The sequence below is a fragment of the Elephantulus edwardii genome, unplaced genomic scaffold (assembly GCF_000299155.1).
Source record: "Elephantulus edwardii isolate Elephantulus edwardi_28Jun2011 unplaced genomic scaffold, EleEdw1.0 scaffold00057, whole genome shotgun sequence".
Taxonomy (NCBI): domain Eukaryota; kingdom Metazoa; phylum Chordata; class Mammalia; order Macroscelidea; family Macroscelididae; genus Elephantulus; species Elephantulus edwardii.
This window is the reverse complement of record NW_006399807.1, coordinates 9,182,307-9,203,575: the sequence shown is the minus strand read 5'-3', so window position 1 is coordinate 9,203,575 and position 21,269 is coordinate 9,182,307. Positions and strand designations below refer to the sequence as shown.

At 37.5% G+C, this 21,269-nt stretch overlaps 1 protein-coding gene across 4 annotated transcripts in view; it reads right to left on the bottom strand.

Moving 5' to 3' along the window:
* Positions 1–21,269, bottom strand: part of POU2F1 (POU class 2 homeobox 1) — a 248,320-nt gene that overhangs the window by 5,221 nt on the left and 221,830 nt on the right. For all 4 annotated transcript variants that reach the window (XM_006887395.1, XM_006887393.1, XM_006887394.1 and 1 more), the window contains 5 exons: positions 20,548–20,721; positions 16,941–17,082; positions 12,303–12,448; positions 11,119–11,298; positions 8,438–8,543 (listed from right to left, as the gene is read on the bottom strand). In XM_006887395.1, coding sequence (XP_006887457.1) covers positions 8,438–8,543; positions 11,119–11,298; positions 12,303–12,448; positions 16,941–17,082; positions 20,548–20,721 — 748 coding nt within the window. The remainder of the gene's footprint in view (positions 1–8,437; positions 8,544–11,118; positions 11,299–12,302; positions 12,449–16,940; positions 17,083–20,547; positions 20,722–21,269) is intronic.

Sequence of the window (21,269 nt, the reverse complement as noted above, 5' to 3'; positions counted from 1 at the left end):
TAATAAAATATAATTATAGAGAAAAAAAAAAAAAAGGAAGAGGATCAAAGGACATAAAAATATCATGAGTGAAAATTGGGTAGCTCTGGTGACCTAGTGGCAAGAAGCTGCACTGCAATCCCACATGTGCCTGGTTCGAATCCATAAGATGCTCTGCTGGAGAAGGAGGGACAATCTCCTCCTGTACCAGTCAGATTTGATTTGACGGTACAATGCACAAAAAAATAATAAAATAAAAAAAAATATCATGAGTGAAAATCAAAACATGTTCACTGGGTTTATTAATGTTCGTGATCAGTATTGTCCAACAGACATTCAAAATATATAAAACTGTTGGTAGGCCAGTGGGTGCATTGAAATAAGTAAAAATAGTGGAATAAAAAGTCTAACATGGAAGCAGTATTAACATTATGAATTAATTACTTTTAGTCACTTTTTTCCCCAAGTAAAAATGACTCATAGAGCACTCAAAGGATAATCTTTTAAAAATCAGAGCAAAACCATAGTTTCAGGGAGCTATAGTTTTGATGACTGTTGTTGCTGTGTACCAGTCCCATAGCTGACCCTCCAGTGATTTTTCAGAGGAAGCTATGGGGGGAGATTGCTCATCCTTTTCCCAAGAAGCAGTTGGTAGATCTGAACTGTGTGCCTCTGGGATTGCAGTGTAGTTTCTTACCATGAGGTCACCACAGCTTGCTAGTTTTGATGATAGCTATTAAAAAAAAAAAGAATTAATGAGTCCTCATTTTCATAAATGAATAAATGGTACATTACAAAACAGATGTCTAAGTAAGTGGAACTTAATTTAGTGACATTCACTACATTTTAGGTCTCAGTCACCCACAAGAAAGGGTAAGGCAGAATCTAAGTGGGATTTTCTCAAGATGCTTGTGTTAGGTACCGCTGAGTTGTTTATGACTCATCGTGGCCCCAAGAGCAATAGAGTGAAACTGTGCTCTATCTCTGTGCCATCCACATGTGCCCTGTGGTGGCCACTGAGTTAATCCTTCTTGTGGAGGGTCTCAAAATAGAGAAGTAAAAGAGACGAAAAAGCATTCATAAATTTTCAGTATATTATTTGTATGAGGTATAAAAGACACTGATTATATCATAAAACAACCAGACCAATTAAAATGAGTATTTCAAGTTTATAAGGTTATTATTATTAGACACCAGACAAACAACTTATGCAAAAGATACATTTGTTGTGTTAAAATCTATTACTAAAGCAGAAGAATTTCTTCTCTTGTTAACAGCCTTATCCCAAGTTCAGACATTTTTTTCTCCTCCTTTCAAAATTCATCGCGAAGCCTCCTCCTGCACTATACGAAGAACATCTTGGACTCAATTACTCTCTTTTCAATTTTGGGGAAACTTTCTTTCATATATCTTATAACTAGGAGAAACTTACATGGTGTCTATTTTAAGACTGACCTTGTTCTTCTTCACCTTTTATGATGCTGTTGCCCCGCCCACAAATGATTGTGGCCTCTAACTATTGTCGTCAATAGATGACTGACTCATAGCTGACCCTTTAGCAAGTTTTCAGACTGTAAATCAAATGGGAGGAGATTGCCCAGATTTCTCCCTCAGAGCAGCTAGTGGATTCCAACCTTTAGATTAGTAGCTCAGCTTTCTACCAACTAGGCCACCAGAGCTGATCTGTTAGAGGCCACAGAATGATGAATTTTGGCTCTTCAACAACCAGTGTTACGCAGATGACACACTGCACTTGCAGAAAATAAAGAGAACTTGAAGCACTTGCAGAAGATCCAGAACCACAGCCTTCAATATTTATTACATCTCAGTATTAAGAAAACAGAAATCCTCACCACTGGACTAACGAGCACCAGTCAATAAAACACAAGTCAGTATCTTGCTGGTATTCTCTGCTTTCAGTTAAGATCCATCCTGTATCAGCAATGATATCTTTCATTCTACAACCTCTTCTGAAACCAATAAGGAAAGAACACTAAAAGTAGCTTGAGAAAAACAAAGTCACCTATAAAGGAGAAACAATTAGATTAAGTTCTTATTTTTTGGCAGAAACCATGTGAACAAAAAGACAATGGGATGGCATATACAGAAGGTTGAAGAAAACAAATGCCAGCTGAGGATTGTGTACCCAGCAAAGCTGTCCATCAAATATGAAGGAGAAATTAAGCCATTTGCAGAAAATCAGGAACTTAAGGAATTTGTGAAAACAAGACCAGGTCTACAAGCAATTCTAAGAGAAGTCCTTCCCACAGAGGCACTAAAGGAAAGTGGATGAACCATAGTAACCAGGAACAACAGAAAAAGAAACACAGCAAAATGACAGTGAAAAAACCAGCCCTACATGGTTTTATCTCACCTAATACAAATGGCTTAAATGTACCAATTAAGAGAAAGAGTAGCAGAATGGATAAAAACAAACAAACAAAAAACCCCAACCCCAAACACCATCAATATGCTGTCTACTAGAGACAAATCTATGAAGAGAAAAATACACCAAGCAAATGGCATACACAAAAAAGCAGCAGGAGTGGGAATACTAATCTGAGAAAATTTTATCTCTGATAAAATAAGACTTCAGGATGCAAACCACCCTGAAAGGCAAGGAAGCAGACCATATAATGATTAAAGGCGCAATAAATCAAGAAGGCATAACCTTGGGCAACATCTGTGCATCAAATGATAGACTTTCAAAATACGTAAAACAGTGGTTAACAGACTTGACGAAAGAAACAGACAGCACTGTGATAGTGGTGGTGGTGGTAGTTGTTGTTGCGTACCGTTGAGCCAGAACTGTGACCCTCTGGCGGGTTTTCCAAGAGAGTTAATGGCACAAGAGGAGATCACTGGTCTTTCTTCCATGGAACAGCTAGTGGATTCGAACCCTGTGCCTTTGGGATTGCAGCACAGCTTTCTTCCACTAGGCCACCAGAGTGGCAGGAGACTTAAACATAACACTCTCACCAAAGGAGAGGTGAATTCAAAAGATACTTAACAAAGATGCAGATGATTTAAACTGTACATCAGCAAATATGAATTCAGGATAATGCACTCAACTAAAATTCAATTTACTTTTCTTCTCAAGTTCTACAGAATTGGTCATTTAATAAAACACAAAGCAAGCCTCAACAAATTAAGTAACAATGAAATAATACAAAGCATCTTTTCACACTACAATGCCGTAAAAATAGTAATTAATGAAAAGAAAGTTAAGCTTATAAAACCACCCATGTGGATGCTAAATAACACCCTGCTAGAACCTAAGTTATAAAAGAAATGAAGAATGAAATTAAAAAGTTCCTCAAAACAAATGATAATGGAAATACAACATACCCAAAACTCTGAGAGAGAGCTAAGACAATCCTCAGGGGAAATCAATAGGAAAAGACATAAAAAAGGAAGAAGTAAAATGAATGAATGACCTAACAACACCTCCACCAAATAGAAAAAAGGACACTCTAACTCCACAGCCTCAAGAACAAAGGAAATTATAAGGAAAAGAGCTGAAATCAATGAGGCAGATAACAGAACAATTGAAACTATCAACAATATCAGGAACTGGTTCTTCAAAAGGGTCAATAAAATTGACAAACCATTGGAAAACTTAACAAAGGAAAGAGAAGACACAAATAACTCAAATGAAAAATGAGAGTGGTGTCATCACAATAGAGCCTGATGAAATCAAGCAAAAAACCCCCAAAGAGTATTATAAGCTATACTCTGATAAATTTGAAAACCTAAAGCAAATAAGGATTCTGAAGCTCCACCTGCTATCCTTTGGGCAAGGAGGGACTAGTCCTTGGAGAGGGACATTATGCTTGGAAGGGTGGAGAGATAGTGCAAGAGGTGAAGATCTGCAATGAGATGGATAGACTCATCGTGTAATGGGGGTAAGTGTATCAGAGACAATAAGACTGGCTCAGGATAGAGCAGAGTTCAGAGCTGTTGTACACAGGGTCACTAAGATGAATCACAGGCAACTCAACAGCACATAATAACAACAAAGAAAATGGACAGATTCTTTTAAACTCACATACTACTCAGACACAAACAGATGTAGAATACTTGAACAGACTCAACACAAAAGAAGAAATTGAGCAGGCCATAAAAAGATTCCCCACAAAAGAAAACAAAAAATTCTGGCCCAGATGGTTTTATGGCTGAATTCTACCAAACATTCAGAGATGCATCACCAATTCTTACTTAATTATTTTTAAAAAGTAGAAAAATAAATAACACTCCCAGTGCCATTCTATGAAGCAAGCATAACCTCAATACCAAAATCAGGCAAGCAAACACCTTACCAAAAAAGAAAACTACAGACCAATACCTCATAATACAGATGTAATAATTCTTAACAAAATTCTGGCCAACAGAATCCAACAGTACATTAAAGAAAAATATTTCATCATGACCAAGAGGGATTCATAACAGGTATAATGCAAGGATGGCTCAACATAAGAAAAACAATCAATGTAATTAATTATACATTAGCAAAGCAAAGAACGAGAACCACACAATTCAATCAACTGATGCAGAAAAGCCTTTGACAAAACACCTCTTCTTGGCAAAACAGGAATAGAAGGGAATTTCCTCAACATAGTGAAAAGCATATATGCGAAACTAAGAGCTAACATCATTCTCAATGGAGAAAGACTAATAGTAGGATCTAGACAAGGATTCCCACTTTTACCACTACTCTTCAGTATGGTGTTAGAAGTACTTGCTAGGGTAATACAACATGAGAATGAAATAAGAGCCATACAAATTTGCAAAAAGGTGTTAAAACTGTCACTATATGAAGATGGTATGATATTGTTCACATAACACTAAAAACTTACCCCAAAAATTTCTTAGACCAAGCAGATTCATTTAATAGAGTGGCAGGACACAAGATCAGTATACAAATATCAGTGGGTTTCCTCTACAGTAACAAAGGAGACACAGAAAAGGAAACTAAAAAAGAAATATAATTTACAATTGCTGTTGTTGATTGCTGTCTAGTTGAGCATGATTCAAAGCAACTTTATAAACAAAAGATCTATGAACAAAACTATCATCATTTCTCAAAGTTCATAGAGTTTATAGAAGCATGTTGCTTAGGAAGTGGTTGTCACTCCTGCTTCCAAATAACCAACCACAAACTGGGATACTTGGGAGTAAACCTAACTAGAGACACAAAAGAACTGTATATTTAAAAAAAAGAATTACAAAGCACTACTGTGAGAAGCGATTAAGAGGCCTAAAGAAATAGAAAAATGTCCTCTGTTCATTTATAAGAAAACTCAATGTAATGAAAATTATAATCCTACCAAAAGCAATCTTTTATAAGTAATGTTTAATGCAATACCAATACAGATACCAAATTCATTTTTTTAAGGAGATAGAAAAGGCAACTGGCAAGTTTATTTGGAAAGGAAAGAGACCCTGAACAAGCAATGCACTTCTGAAAAATAAGAATGAACCGGGAGACATAGTACTCCTTGATCTAGAAACCTACTATACATGTAATAATCAAAATAGCACGGCATTTGTACAATGACCAAAACATAGACCAATGGAACAGAATTAATAACCCAGAAATTAACTGATCTACTTAGGGTCAGCTGGTGTTCCACAAGGAAATAAAACCTTCCAAATGAGAAATGACAACCACTTCAACAAATGGTGCTGAAAAAAAACTGGACTTCTACCTGCAGAAAGCTCAAGCAGGATCCACATCTCACATCATACACACAAATTAACACAAGTTGGACCAGAGACTCTTGGGGGTAGAGCTTCAAAACATAAAGACTGCAATGGACGAAATGTGATGAAAAGTAGAAGGTCTAGCCTATGGTATAAACAGGCTAGCATAAAGCCAGAAATACACAACCATAAGAGGGCAACATCGATGAATGAGATTTCTTAAAGATTAAGTCCCTGTGTGCATGAAAAACTTTCAGCAATATAATGAAAGGAAAATCTACCAACTGGGGAAAAAACCCTTTGGCAATGCCACCTCAGACAAGAGAACCCTGCCCTATCCTGAGTCAATTTCACAGTCTCCAATACACTTGTCCCTATTGCCCTAGTCAGTATATCAATCCATCTCACCCAGGGTTTTCCTCTCCTGTGCTGACCTTCCATTTTTCTAAGCATGATGTCCTTCTCTAAGGACTGGAACCTCCTGGAAACATGCTCAAAGTATATGAGGTAGAGTTTCAAAATCTTTGCCTCGAAGGAGCAGCTTGTTTTTACCCTCTCTAGGACAGACTCATTTGTTCTCGACAGTTCACAATATGTTCAATATTCTTCTCCAGCACCACAACTCAGTTCTTCTGTCATCCTTAGTCACTGTCAGCTCTTTGATGTATAGCATGTACTGTGAAGACCATGGTCTGGATGAGGCGCACCTTAGTCTTTAGATTGACATCACTGCTATTCAGCACTCTGGAGAGGTTCCTGACAGCAGAGTTTTCCAATGCACTTGTCTTTTGATTTCCTGACTGCCGGTGCCAAAGAGTGTTGACTGTGGAGCCAAGCAAGCTGTAACTGTCAGCAACCTCAATCTCTTCTCCATCTTTCATGATGATGCCAATTAGGCCTAGGGTAAAAATTCTTGTTTTCTTGATGTTGAGCTGCAATCCTTCTGCAGCAAAAGCGTCAGGTCCTCCTCACTTTCAATAAGCAAGGTTGTGTTATCTGCATAACATAGGTTGTTTTGAGTCTTTCTCCAATCTTGGTGCCACATTCCTCCTCTTTTAAAGTCCAGTGTTAAAAAGTGATCTGTTCTGCATATAGATTGAGAATGTATGGAGAAACGACACATCCTTGACACCCTCTATTCTTGATTTTAAAGCATGCAGTATTTCCTTGTTATGTTCAGATGATTGCTACCAGACCAACTGACCAGAAGAGATCAATATAAATTCTCATTAAAAAAAAGGGTGATCCAACAGAATGTTGATGTTGAACAATATCACTAATATCACCCAAAAGCAAAATCCTGCTGAAGATTATATAAAAAATGACTGGAATAGTACATCAACAGAGATTGCCAGATACACAAGCTGGGTTTAGAAGAAACGATGGCACTAGGGACATCATTGTCAATGTCATACGGATCTTGGCTGAAAGCAAAGAGTACCAGAAGAATGTCTATTTGTTTTTCATTGACTATGCAAAGGCATTTGACTGTGAATCACAACAAATTTTGACTAACCTTGAGAGGAAGGGGAAACCCAAGACATTTGTTTGTGCTCATGTGAAACCTATACTTAGATCAGGAAGCAGTTGTCCAAACAGAAATTCCCTATGACTCAGATATTCCACTGCTAGGAATATACCACAAGGAAAATAGAACTGAGACACAAATGAAGATTTGAACACTGATGTGCATAGCTGTGTTATTCACAATAGCAAGAAAATGGAAACAGCTCAAATGTCCATCAACAAATAAATGAATTGAGACATTGTAGCACACAATGGAATACTAGGTAGTTCTCAGGAGCAAAGATTTAGAAAAATACTACATAACATGGGAGAGGCTAGAGTTAAACTGTTGAGTGAACTAACTCAGTCATAAGGATAAATACTGCGTAAGAACATTCTTGTAAAAACAGAAGGCTAGTTAGCAAGATGTGTATAAAAGTCCAAAGGAGGAAGGGAAGGAAGAAGGCTTAGGGTGGGAAGGGAGGACATCAGGGAGTTTCAAAATTTGGTGGGTAGAGGAAAAGGGTGAAGGAATAATGAAAGATCCAATGGGAATCTGAAAAGATGGGGTAATAACAGGCCTAGAGCAATGATGACTAATTTTATAAAACATAATATATGGAACTGATCATATGAAACAGTATGAATGAAGGAATGTATGAGACACAATGAATATGAATAAAACACAGTATGTATGAATTATGTATGCAAACCGATATAAGATAAAAATTTAAAGGGAAAAAAACCAACCCAAACAATAAAACAAAACAAGAAAAGCAATAGCCACTATGTTTAAGATGTCAGCCTGGCTACCAGCACTGCTTGGGACCCCCACCCCAGTACTATGCTATAGCACAGCCACTCCAGTTTCATGTCCCTCTGTGATGTGCACCCAGCACTCAACCCCCGAGACCCTCAGACTGCAGTCCTTTGTAATTGCATTTCAGTGCAGAGTTACATAAGGGGGGGGGGGGAGAAGGAAAGTACATTTTTAAAAAACTTTCAGAAGTAATGTATAATACAATGTTTTTATGGAAAGATAAGAAAATTCTTATCTTGTGGGAAACAGAAAAATTCTTAGGTAAAATTATTCCTCCTGTTAAAATAATTATGTTTGATTTTTTTTCTGAAGTTATGGATTGCAAGTACTTTCCCCAAGCAATACATTGATGCAATGTAATGGTTTCTCAGAGAAACCTACTCTGGACCTATCATTTGCTCTAAAAGCTGTAGCTTGGCCACTGCTTACCTGTAACAGACAGATTAGTGACTGCAGCGCTGGTTAGAGGGAGCACAGGATTGACTGTGAGGGTAGTTGCCGCACTGCTTGTCACAAGGCTTGGTGTGGTTGCCACCTAGGGGTCAGAAATGAAAATATGCACAAAGCTCTTAAAATCAAAGCCTAAACATTTAAGCAGATAGGTAGACTTATTTTACCTGTAATTATCCCCCTCTGATTCCATGTAAAACTGAATAAAATGAATGTTCTTATAATTGGCCTTTTATTATCATGGAACCAAGAAAACTCACATCACATATTAGAAAGTTGCTCTGAGGACTGGTATCACAATTGGCTTTGTCCCAAGTTTGTTTTTTTTTTTAAGTGTCAGAATTCTAGTAATGTCAAATCAAAGCTATATTCTAATTCAGTAAAAAACAAATCAGTAATCAACTTTACATTGTGGAACAAAAAAACCTAGCATTTTACATGGTGATAGTTGTTGTTATGTGCTGTTGAGCTCTCACTCACAGCAACCCTATGTACAATACCTCTGAACCTTGCCCTATCTTGAGTCAATTACATTGTCTCCAACACACCTACCAGTTACCATTAATCCATTTACTGTGTCAATCTGTCTCTTCCAGGGACTTCCTCTCCTGTGCTATCACTCCATCCTCCCAAGCATGATGCCCTCCAAAGACTGGTCCCTCTTGGCAACGTGCCCAAAGTATGTGAGATGAAGCATCAGAATCTTTGCCTCCAAGGGGTAGCTTGGTTTCATCCTCTCCAGGACAGATCTGTTAGTTCTCTTGGCAGTTCATGGCATGTTCACTACTCTTCTCCAGCACTAAACACAATGGCATCAATCCTTCTTCTATCATCTTTAGTCAAGTCCAGCTCTCTGATACATAGTAAGTAACTGTGAAGACCACGGCTTGGATTAGATGCACCTTAGTCTCTAGAATGATACTAATGCTCTTCAGTACCCTGGAGAGTTCCCTGACAGCAGATTTTCCTAATGCAATTTGACTTTTGATTTCCAGACTGCTGGTGCCAAGAGTGTTGATTGTGGAATTAAGTAAGCTGAAATTGCTAACAATATCAATCTCTTCTCTATCATCATACTGCCAACTGGCCCAGTGGTAAGAATCACTGTCTTCTTGTTGTTGACTGCAATCCCTACTGAAGCCTGCAATCCTTGACCTTCTGCAGCAAACACCTCAAGGTTGTGTCATCTGCGTAACGCCAGTTGTTGAGTCTTCCGTCAATCATGATGCTACATTCCTGGTCATAAAGTCAGCTTCCTGAATGATTTGAATAAGACCTCATACAGATTGAAAAGATATGGAGATAGGATGTATTTCTGACATACATCTTTCCTAACAATAAGGACAAGGGATTCTGGTGGCCTAGTGTTAAGAAGCTGCACTGCAATCCTGAAGGCACACAGTTTGAATCCATTAGCTGCTCCATGGGAGAAAGATGGACAATCACCTTTTGAGTGATTCGCTGGAAGGTTAATTATGAGTTAGCTTCAACTGGAAGGTTAATTATGAGTTAGCGTCAACGTGAGGACACACAACAACAGTAACATAATACAATTATACCTAAAATATAAAATAGGTCTCTATAAAAACTAGCCTATCAAGTAAGGAGATGCACTGTAAAATTAAAGGTGAGTAGTATGTATCTAGCAATTACTCTGCAGAAGATAGATGCACAATCTCCTCTCACGCAACATGTATGTTTGAAAACCCACTGGAGGGTCAGCTATGAGGCAGCTCTGACTCATAATTCTCGTACTATTATCTTATGAACTTTATGCCTAAAGCCCTATAATTTCACAACCGTAGCGTTTACTCAACAAAGTTAATGAATTTCTTTTTCTTCACTCCTGTTGTCTTAGAGCTAATCTGACTCATGGTGACCCCAAGTTGTATAGAGCTGAACTGACTGCTCTAGGGGGTTTTCTTGGTCATAACTTTCATGGAGGCAGATTTCCATGGAGCCAAGCCTTTCTTCCATAGCGCTGCTGAGTGGGCTCAAACAGCCAATCATAAGGTTAGCAGCTGATCCAAAACTGTTCATGTCACCAAACAACCTTTCAACAAACTTAATGTGCTTTTAATGCTAATTTCAGCTTTAAAAAACCTACCAATAGAAAACGCTATTCAAGTAAAATAGAAACAAATTAATAAGGAGAATAAATGAAAATCCAACAATCTTCCCTTGTTTGAAATCTCACTGGCCCTGTGGAGTCACATTTATAATCACCCTAAAGGTCAAAGGAGTCACATGTACGTGCGCTTCAGTCTAGGAATAATAGTCTAATGCAAACAAAAGTTAATCTTAAGAAAGGACCACATATTACTTGAGAGACTAGAGATGACAGCTTTAATACAAGTTCAAAGTTAAATAATACTGGATATTAGCCGCAAATTTATCCTCTATGGGTTACAAAGTAACCTAATAAACTATATTACAGAGGGAAAAAAATGATACCACAATGAAATAGGAAAGAATTAAAACTGTCTCCTTCAAAATACCAGTAATTCTTGGGTTAAGACTATGAGATTTCATTACCTTAGTGATATAAAAAATACAAATTCAGTGAATAAATTCCTATTACTAAATATATTGAGTTAACAGATGATTTACAAAATTGTTAATGTTTGCCTTGAGTTGTGCCCTCAACATTTCCTTCTTACCAGTGAGGTTGGGCTGGGGAAAATCGCTTTGATAGGTGAGCTGCTGGTCCCACCACTGCTTGGTGGGTTGATTCTTTTTTCCTTTTGGCGGCGATTACAAAACCAAACACGAATCACCTCCTTTTCCATACTAAGTTGATCAGCAATCATGGTGATCTCTTCTGAAGTAGGCTTTTGATTCTGAAAGGGGAAAAACACTTTTCTGAAATAACTTTTTAAACACCTGGCATAATCATGTCAGTATATAAATAAATCAGGAGTGGGAGAGTCATGGCAGAGCATGGAGTCAAAACATGCTTAATCATGCTAGTGCACTTTTAACAAAGAGCTTCTGAACAAGCTGTTGCTATCTTTGCTGTGTGCTGTCAAGTAGGAACCAACCCACAGCTGACACTCCAGAGGGTTTTCAGGGGCTGTCAATAGCATGGGAGGGGACTGCCCATCCTTCTCCAGCAGAGCAGCTGGTAGATTTGAATTACATGCCTTTGGAAATACAGCACAGTTTCTTACCACTAAGCTACCAGAACTACTGACATACGTGCTAATTAATATGTATTTACCAAAGTTATTCATATAAAGGTAGAAGTTATTCTTGAGTATTTTTATTTTTTCACTCTTAAAAATTAATCTTAACGCAAATTAACAAAGTACAATATAATCTTATATATTAAGGAGGAATTTAAGAATTTTCTCTTAATGCTTTGTGCACATTTTCTAATAATAACAATAAGTCTATGAAGCAAGAAAACCATTTCACAGATGAAAGAACTTTATGAAGGGGGAAAAAATTCTAAAACTATTATTTGTTGAATTAACCTGCTATTTAAAAACTTTAAGTGTTCGGAACACAAGTTAACCATTCTAGGTGTATAGACTAGAATTTGGTCCAAACTGCTTGCGTTTCCCCTGACACTGCTCACGTGTTCTCTCTACTTGAAGCGCTTTCCTCCCACTTTTCACATCTGTGGAATTCCCATATATCCTCACATTAAGCATTAAATTGTGAATGTGAGATCACCCTCCCCTGTATTCTATGTCTAGTAATCTACAATCTTCTGTTCCCACCATCATTAAGAGGTGTCACGTGACAGAGGATGTCAAGTTAACCTTTTATCATCTACAGTGTGTAAGACTAGTACCATACAGACATTCCTATGTGCACAACAAGTAAAAACCTCACTAACCTCCAAGAAACTCTTCTCTAAGGCCACGCGGATGTTGGTCTCTATGCTGGTGCGTTTCTTCCTCCTACGGTTTATGCCCTCAATTCCTGGCCCTGGAGAATTCAGGGCACTTGGGTTAGAGAGAGCAGAATCAGATGAGAGGTTCTCTGTAAAAAAAGAAAAAAACACAACCAAACCCCACAGAAATAAAATTACATTGGTATAATAATTCATGCATGAAATATATATTAACAAAAAATCTGGTGGAAATATTTTGAGCAATAGGCAAGCATAGAAGATATTTTCATATAAGCTAATTAATATATTTTTTATTACTATGATTATTTTTCCTTCCTCTTATTGGTCTCCTCTGTTCCAGGATGGAAACCTGTCACCAATACTTTCTATACCTGCTTCTGAGAAAGTTACCAGTTTTAGAAAACTACCCTTAGACTCAGCTCTACCTCTTGCCAGTTCTGCTTTGCTTATTTTCCTTTTTAATTAACTCTAGGAATGTAGGGGGGAAAAACAAACTTGGAAGTAACATTTTTTTTTCAAATGATCCTTCAGTTTATTTATTAATCTAAGGCAAAAGATCAATGACGTACTTTATGGAGACTAGGCCTGACCCAGAGCTACTGATTCAAAATGTAAAAAAGTGAGTACCTTTGGTAGCTCTTTTCCAAATACCTGATTTCTCCCACCCCCCACATTTACAATGAAAACTATTGACTCAGGTCTCTCTGGTTCCTTATAGCTTTCATATTCTATATTCTGGGACTCAAACCTCATTTCCCAAAAAGAAGCATGAGTACAGACTAGATAAAACTAGTAGTGCCAGGACACACATTTACACACCCACAAACAAAAAACTCCCACAAAACCCAGAAACAGCAAGCAAGGAGCCTAACTTATGTATGGAATACATTAAGTAAATTTTAATAACAAAAGCAGAAATACTACCTGGAATATGTTACATAATCCATGGGGTGGGGGGGAGGATAGGCCAAAACCCTGTTTTTTGGTGTTTTTACATCTATCTAAAAACACAGGCTTTCTTATCCTCTTCAGTTTCACATATGTCCCTCACCCTGGCTCATATACAAGAATTATCTCTGGGAAGAAAATTATTGCTGCTTACACTATAATTACTATACTCTTAAATAGCTCTCTAAGGCATACTTTATATCCATGGATTTTATGACTGTTACTACAAGTGTTAATTATGGATCTAAGTAAAATGAAATCACTGACAGCTTTAATGTTTTCATCATCTATCATGGTCCAGTGGTGAGAATTTTTGTCTGAGGTTGAAATTAAATCCAAATTGAAACCTGAAATTCTATCTACATCAAGTGTTTCAAGTCCTTTTCATTTTGTGCAAGCAAGGCTGTGCTGTCTCTATATTGCAGGTTGTTGCTAAGTCTTCCTCTAATCATGATGCCATATTCTTCGCATATTCCAATGAGTCTTGAATGAAATGCTTAGCATACAAATTAAGTATGGAGTAAGGATGCAACTCCAATGCTCTTCATTTTCCCCTCCAATATGATGCACTCTTTTCTTGATTTTAATCCATGCGGTGTTTCCTTGTTCTACGAGAACAAGAGGCTTTTGGTTTATGTATAGGCTTCACAGGAGCAAAATGAAGTATTCTGGGATTCCCGTTCTAGTCAACGTAGGCCATTATTTGTTATGATTCACATAGTCTAATGTCTGCATAATCAGTAACATACAAATAAATATCTTTCTGATATTCTCTGCTTTCAGCCAAAATCCAGCTTACATCAGAAATGCTATCCTCTCTTGCATGGTCTCTTAAATCCAGCTTCAATTCCTGGAAGTTCTCTGTTGATTTCATTTTTCAATAATCTTTAGGAAATTTTTTACTTACATAAGATATTAATGTTATTGTTAAAAATTTTCTGCATTCTTGTTGATAAACTTTCCATGAAATGGAAACAAATATGGATTTTTTTCCAGTCAAGTTTTCCAGGTAGTGGTCTTTAAAATTTCTTGGTACATAATACTGAGCACATCAAGGACTGCATTTTTTTTTATTTTATTTTATTAAATTTTATTAGTTTTAATGAACATTTACAGGGATTTTGGGTTTTCATTCCTTCCTTGCTGCACCATTCTCTCTACCCTCTTCCCCAGTTTGTTCTTCTTCCCCGCCATCCGAGTGTCTGTTTTAATTGTCCAATTGCCACAGTGCTTGTCAAAGTCAGTTCTGATTAATCTCCTTTGTCGGTGTGTCCTTTGCCATTCCCTATCACTCCTCCCTGAGAGAGACTTCACCCTGATTCATGAGGAAAAGGGGAAGGCGTATTCTCTTAGCTACTTCCTGCTGAAAAGGGACGCTGTGGGTTTCAGGATGAAGATCTTCTCTCACTACTCTAAAGGGCCCCTTTGGCAGTAGGAAACACATAGACTATTATGGAGATTGATTTTGGAATTTAGATGCACTCTTATTGATTGTGCTTGGCCGTACATGTTCATATCCCTGAAGATGTATCATGGGGGGGTTGGAACCTAGAAGACACAAATTTAACTAACAAGTTATAAGTACATGAGTCAAAAATTATGGAAAAGTAAAAGAAAAGATTCTTTCATTGTTTTACAAACCCTCCCCCAGGTCCCCTCCACCGTGTAGCCCTCGCTCTAGACTCCTGTGATGACAGAAATACCTAGTCACATATCTCTTTTACACAGTTTTCTCCAAGGGCTGCATTTGTTTGTTGAGACATGTCAATTGGTATGTCATCTATTCCTGGGCCCGTATTTTTTGCCAATGCCTTAAATGTAGCTTGAATTTCTTCCTTCTACCTCCTGAAATGTCTCAATGTTGAAACATTTTGGTATAGTGACTCTGTGTATTCTCTCTCTCTTTTTTTTTTTGGTGTGCCCAAATTTATTGAAAATATTACAGCATGGCAAACAGACTCAAACGGCTCCATGTGGTGTTTTGAAATTCATCCCAAATGTGGGCTGAGTGACCTGCAGGTTGGACAGACTGCCAAAGTCCAAGAGTTTCAGCATTTCCTTAGTCTCAGGATCTACTTCAATGATCTCCTGATCCTGGGCTGAAACCTCTGGTACATAATTATCTCTCCTTTCTCTCTCCTCCTCCTGCAGTTTAATGGAGATGCCTCTCACAGGCCCTCTCTGAATCCACTTCATCAGATGTGTGACATAGCCTGCTATCTTGTTCCGGAGTTTCTTGCTGGGAATAATGGCGATCTCCTCGCACACGCGCTTGTTCGTGTGGAAGTCATTACCCAGGTGCGTGTAGTATTTCTCAATGATGACCCGGGCCACCTTCTTCACGGTTTTGGTGCGAACGCGGCCCATGTTGGCGGGTCCCTGGTGAAAGAGCTCTCTCTTATTTTTTATGCTTCCTGCATTTAATCAATATTTTGCCCACAGAATCTTTCAGTATTGCAACTTTAGGCTTGGATTTGTTCTTTAGTTCCTTCAGCTTCAGAACTACTGACTGTGTTCTTCCATTTTGGTTTTCTATCTCTGAGTCTCTGCACATTTCTCTATACTTTGAAAACACTGGATCTGTCAGTAATTTTATTTTACTTAGATCCACACAATTAACACCATGGCAGTCATGAAATCAAAGACACATTCCATGGGAAAATTGGTTATTTGTGTCTTATTGATTATGCAAAATGCTTAAGAGCAAAGATGTCAGTTTAAAACTAATATGCATCTGATCCAAGCCATGGTATTTTCAATTACTGCATGTGCATCTGAAAGTTAGACAATAAATAAGGATTACTGAAAAACAACTGCTGCCTTTTAATTGTGGTGTTGGAGAAGAGTTAAGTATGGACTATTCCACAGACCACCTAAATAACAAATTTTCTATTCTTGGAGGAAGTGCAACCAGGATATTCCTTAGAGGCAAGGATGGTGAAACTTGGTCTCACATAATTTAGGCATGTGGTCAGGTGGAGCCAGTTCTTAGAAGGAGACCTCATGCTGGGAAAGGTAGAGGGTCAAAGATAGAGAGGAAGACCCCCAGCAAGACGGAATAACAGTGAAACATCTCCTTCTAACGATGTCAGTCTAGAGACTAAGGTAAGCCTGATCCAGGCCATAGTCTTCACAAGTAACTTGCTATGCATCAGAGAGCTGGCGAGAAGAAGAATCAATGTTTTTCAATTGTGGCGCTGGAGAAGAGCCTTGAACATATCATAAACCACCAACAAAACAAACAGTTCTGTCTTGGAGAGGTTGAAACCAAATTTCTCCTCAGAGGCTAGGATTCTGAAGCTCTGTCTCACACACTTTGAATATATGACCAGGAGGGACCAGTAGTTGGAGAAGGACATCATGCTTGGAAGGGTGGCAGAACAGTATAGGAGAGGAAGACTCCAGATGAGATGGATTGACATAGTAACTGGGGCAATGGGGGTAGGTGTGTCGCAGTCAATGAGACTGGCTCAGGACAGGGCAGGCGTCAGAGCTACTGGACATAGGGTTGCTATGAATTGCAGGTGACCAGACGGCACATAACAAGTTTCAAGGTTTGGTAGTACCAATGATACAGTAAAAAAATATAAAGATATAAATTCCACTTTCTAGAACAATCACCCCTTGAACATCTACAGTTCTATATGGACATTTTTAAATAAGTTTACTCACCTGCATCATTTAGCCACTTCTCTAAAAGTGGCTTTAATTTGCACATGTTTTTAAAGCTGAGGTTCAAGGCTTCAAAGCGAGAGATGGTAGTCTGGCTGAAGTCATTTCCATAGAGTTTACCCATAGCAAGCCCAACATCACCCTGCAGAACAATGCACAGCAGGAGAAGAGGAGAGAAAAAGAGATTCATCTTATTAATATTACAGTCTTCACTTTATGGTGCTTTTCCAGTAACTGCTCTAAAACCAGTACAATCCGTGGAGGACTCAGTTAAACCTTGACCATGATATCCTTTGACACTGTCCTTTATAATCTCCATTTTGAAGATCTTCATATTATGTTACATAATTATGAAGATACTAAATATTTCTTCTAAATACAAAAAAGTACACAAAAAAAAGTATTGCTATTCTAACAAGCCCTATAATTGATGGAACTAAAGTGATTTAATTCATAACCTTTAAAAGTTAACCTACCACCTTCCTCCATTACTTTTTGCCTGGGAAGGATGAGACCATCCCTTTAAAGATTCTAAAAAGTTTATCTTTGCTTTTTACTTAAAAAAAAGAGAAGAAAACGTTAAATTACCTATATCGAATCCCAGGTTAATGGATATAACTATCTAGAGAGCCCGAGGAATTTCTTAACTACCCACAATTCCGTTCCTATAGATCTCTTTGAAACTTAGAAATGATTCTTCATTCTTTTTTAACCCCCGGCAAAATATTTCTGAAAGCAGGGGAGGGGTGGGGGAAACCTATTTTTCACTCGTAGGTTGAATTTCAAAGTTGGTTATGAAAAGCAGATATTCTAAAAACTTTAAAAAACCCAACCCCAAAACCATTACAGAGATAGAAATGCACAGTAGAGAGGTTTGACCCATTTAGTTAAAGCTTCACAAGAGCTGGAAATTTGGTAACCTTACAGCAATAGAACAATGATTCTCTGAATATTTTACAAAAGATATCTCTACAAACCTATAACCTTTGAAATAGTGCTTGCCTTTTCACTGAATCTCTCTTACTAACTCTGAGGAAAGCTGTATTTTATACTTATTTTATATACAGGCCAACTCATGAATCACCCATTCAATTTCACTAGTGCAGTGACAGCAAGAGATGGTAATCTGGGTAAAGGGTAACATTTCTAGTCTAAAGTTCTACATAGTTAATTCTAGCAGGTGACTCACAACTATTGTAGCAACACTTATTTTGAATTGGGATGATTGTTGTCTTTTGACTTTGTCCCCGACAATTAATTTTTGGGATACTATAGGAGTGGCATCCACTTCCTAAATAACATGCCTCCAGAAACTCTATGAACTTGATAAATGTCGATAGTTATAGAGGGGCTTCAGGCCTTTTGTTCTTAGGGTCACTATGAGTCATGTTTGACTCAAAGGCAATCAACAACGAGAACAACAACATTTATTAACTGTATTAGGCAGGTAAACAGAAAAGGATTAATCTTTCTGAACTCCATTTTCTTCTTGGTAAGCAACTTCTGATAAAATGTTTATAGAGGAGAAATGTCAGAACTATAAAATAAAATTATAAAGAATTCTTCAAGTTCATTCTTTTCAATATTATACCTACTAGGAAGTTCTGGTGGCCTACTGGTAAGGAGATATACTGCCAATCCAAACACAGGTGGTTTCAATCCTCCAGCTGTTCAATGGAAGAAAGAGACATAATCTCTTCCTGTGACATTTACAGTTTCTAAAAATCTACTGGAGGGTTAGCAATGAGTTGGTTTAATGAGATGGCACATAACAAGTCTTATGTGGCTATGTAATGGAAATGGTATGAAATAAAAAATTTAGTTCTTTAGCACCACAAGCAACCTTTGAAATGCTCAACAGCCACATCAAGCTAGTGGCAACTATACTGAACAACGTAAAGATAATATAATTTCCATCACTGCAGAGTTTTATTGGTAGTTGTGAATACATTAACTGGAGCTAAAGTGCACTGTTTATTGATTTCATTCCAATTACAGGAAAATGGAAAGAAACAGAAGAGGATAAGTGAAGCATAAATGGTCTCTATTATGTCTATATGTCTACCCACATACACACACAGAGACCTATATAGGCAAATTTGTTTTTATTACATGTTACTGGAACAAATATTCACTCTAAGTGCCTATAATGTGCCAGGCACTAAACCTATTATGGTTTGAATGTTACATACAGTCCACCTTCAGTTACTTTATTTATTTAGATAGAAGCTAAGAAAATGGAAAGCAATATATTCTTGTAATTCTTCAGATACAGCTTGATACAGCAATAAGTACTAATTGCTACTGAGGTGGAACCAACTCATAGCTGACTCTCCAGGGGGTTTCTGAAGCTGTAAAATGAACAGTGGGAGACTGCCCATCCTTCTCTTACAAAATAATTAGATGGCAATAAATATTCTCTAAAATCATAAACACACAATTCTCTAGGAATTTTTCACAAGCTTGATTTTGGAAGATTAAGTTAATGGTAGAGTCTGGAACAAAAATGCCATTTTCCCAGATGCCTACTTAACCAATAAAAATATATTCCACTTTAAAAGATCTCTAATAAGGGAAATTTTTTAAAACCTGCATTTTAATTTTTCAATTTTAATATATTATCTTATTAGTTTTATGCTGAGTTATAGTAAGCATATCTGTGTGTGTATCTATTTTTCTAACTCACCAAAAAAAATTCTATTTTAAAATGAGCCTTTCAGACTTTTCTCTACCAACAGATAGATGTTCATCAATAAAACTTTAAGTATAATCTTTTATCATGTCAACATAATCTTCAAAACTCTTACAATTTACTGGTGTAATTATGATTTCAGAGGATTGTGGTCTTTAAGATAAACCTTAAAGATCAGGACATAAAATTAAATTTTAAATTTATTACTGAACATATATAAACATTCTAAACATGCAAATATAGGAAACAGCTAAGAAAGAGGCACAGAATAAAACCTAACAAATTTGAAAAACATATTAACTGAGAAACTACTGTCAAAGAACTTTCCAAGTTCTAAAAAGAGCAAGAATGTCAATTTAAAGACTAAGGTGTGCCTGATCCAGGCCATAATACTTTCAACTGTTGCCTATGCACTTGAAAGTTGTACAATGAATATAAATGACAGATAACTTTTTGAGGTCTTTGAATTGTGGTGTTGGTAAAGAGCACCCAATATACCATGGACTGTCAAAAGAACACGTCTGTTTTGAAGGAAATGAAACTAGAGTACTTCCTAGTAGCAACAATAGTGAAACTTGGTCTCACAAATTTTGATCATGGGGCCAGTCCTTAGAAAAAGACATCATGAAAGATGGAGGATTAGAGAAAGAGAGGAAAGCCCACAACAATATAGAATGACATAATGACTGTAACAATGGGCTTGACTGTATCAGAGTAGGTGACACTGATGCAGGATAGGGCATGGTTCATATCTGCTATTCATAACGTCACTAAGAGTTCTAAGTCAACTTACAGGCATCTAACAACAACAACAACAACAATAACATTGCTCTTTAGAAGTCTCTACAGATATGACAGAAAAGATTTAGACCTGGTGGAGGAGGGAAATCTAAGAAAAGGGTAGGGCCATCCCACCTGAGTGAATCCAAGTTTGATCCGTCTTTGTTTGAAGGTCTTGGCAAACTGCTCAAGCTCCTCAAGGTCACTGGGCTCGTCCAAACTGGGAGTGTCTATCCGCTTTGGTGTTGACTGGCTCTGTGGAAGTGTCTGGATTGGGGTTGCTGCTATTGTGCGTGTTGGGGTTGCTGGCTGTTGGAGAGGAAACAGAATACTAAGAACAAATGTACAAAACGATATCCAAGACATTTCAGTTACAACAGGAATAGGGTGCAAAGAAATAACAGGCAAAGAAAGGGGAGGGTACAGATAAGTTACCCCAATGCCAAAACCCAAGGCTGGATTGGGCCAGATGTAGAATGGCAAAGTAGAATGGCAGAGTGAGCAGGAGTCAGGATGAAACTCCAACAATTTACCACTGTACGCAGAGCATGCAGGCCAGGAAGGAGCATCAGGTAATCAGTTTTTCCAAAACCCTAGCCTTATCATCATTCAAATATATTTTACATACAGTTAAATCTATCAATTTGAAGTGTATAGTCTGATGTTTTTGATAAACATAGTCATATAACGGTAAACATCATCAAGATACAGAACATTTCTATAACCCATCAAGACTCTCTGGGCCCTTTGCAGTCCACTCTAATCCCTAGTGTGACAAGCACTGACTTGATTTGACCCAATACTTTTGTCTTTTCTAAAATGTCATGTAAACAGAATCATACAATATGCAGATTTAG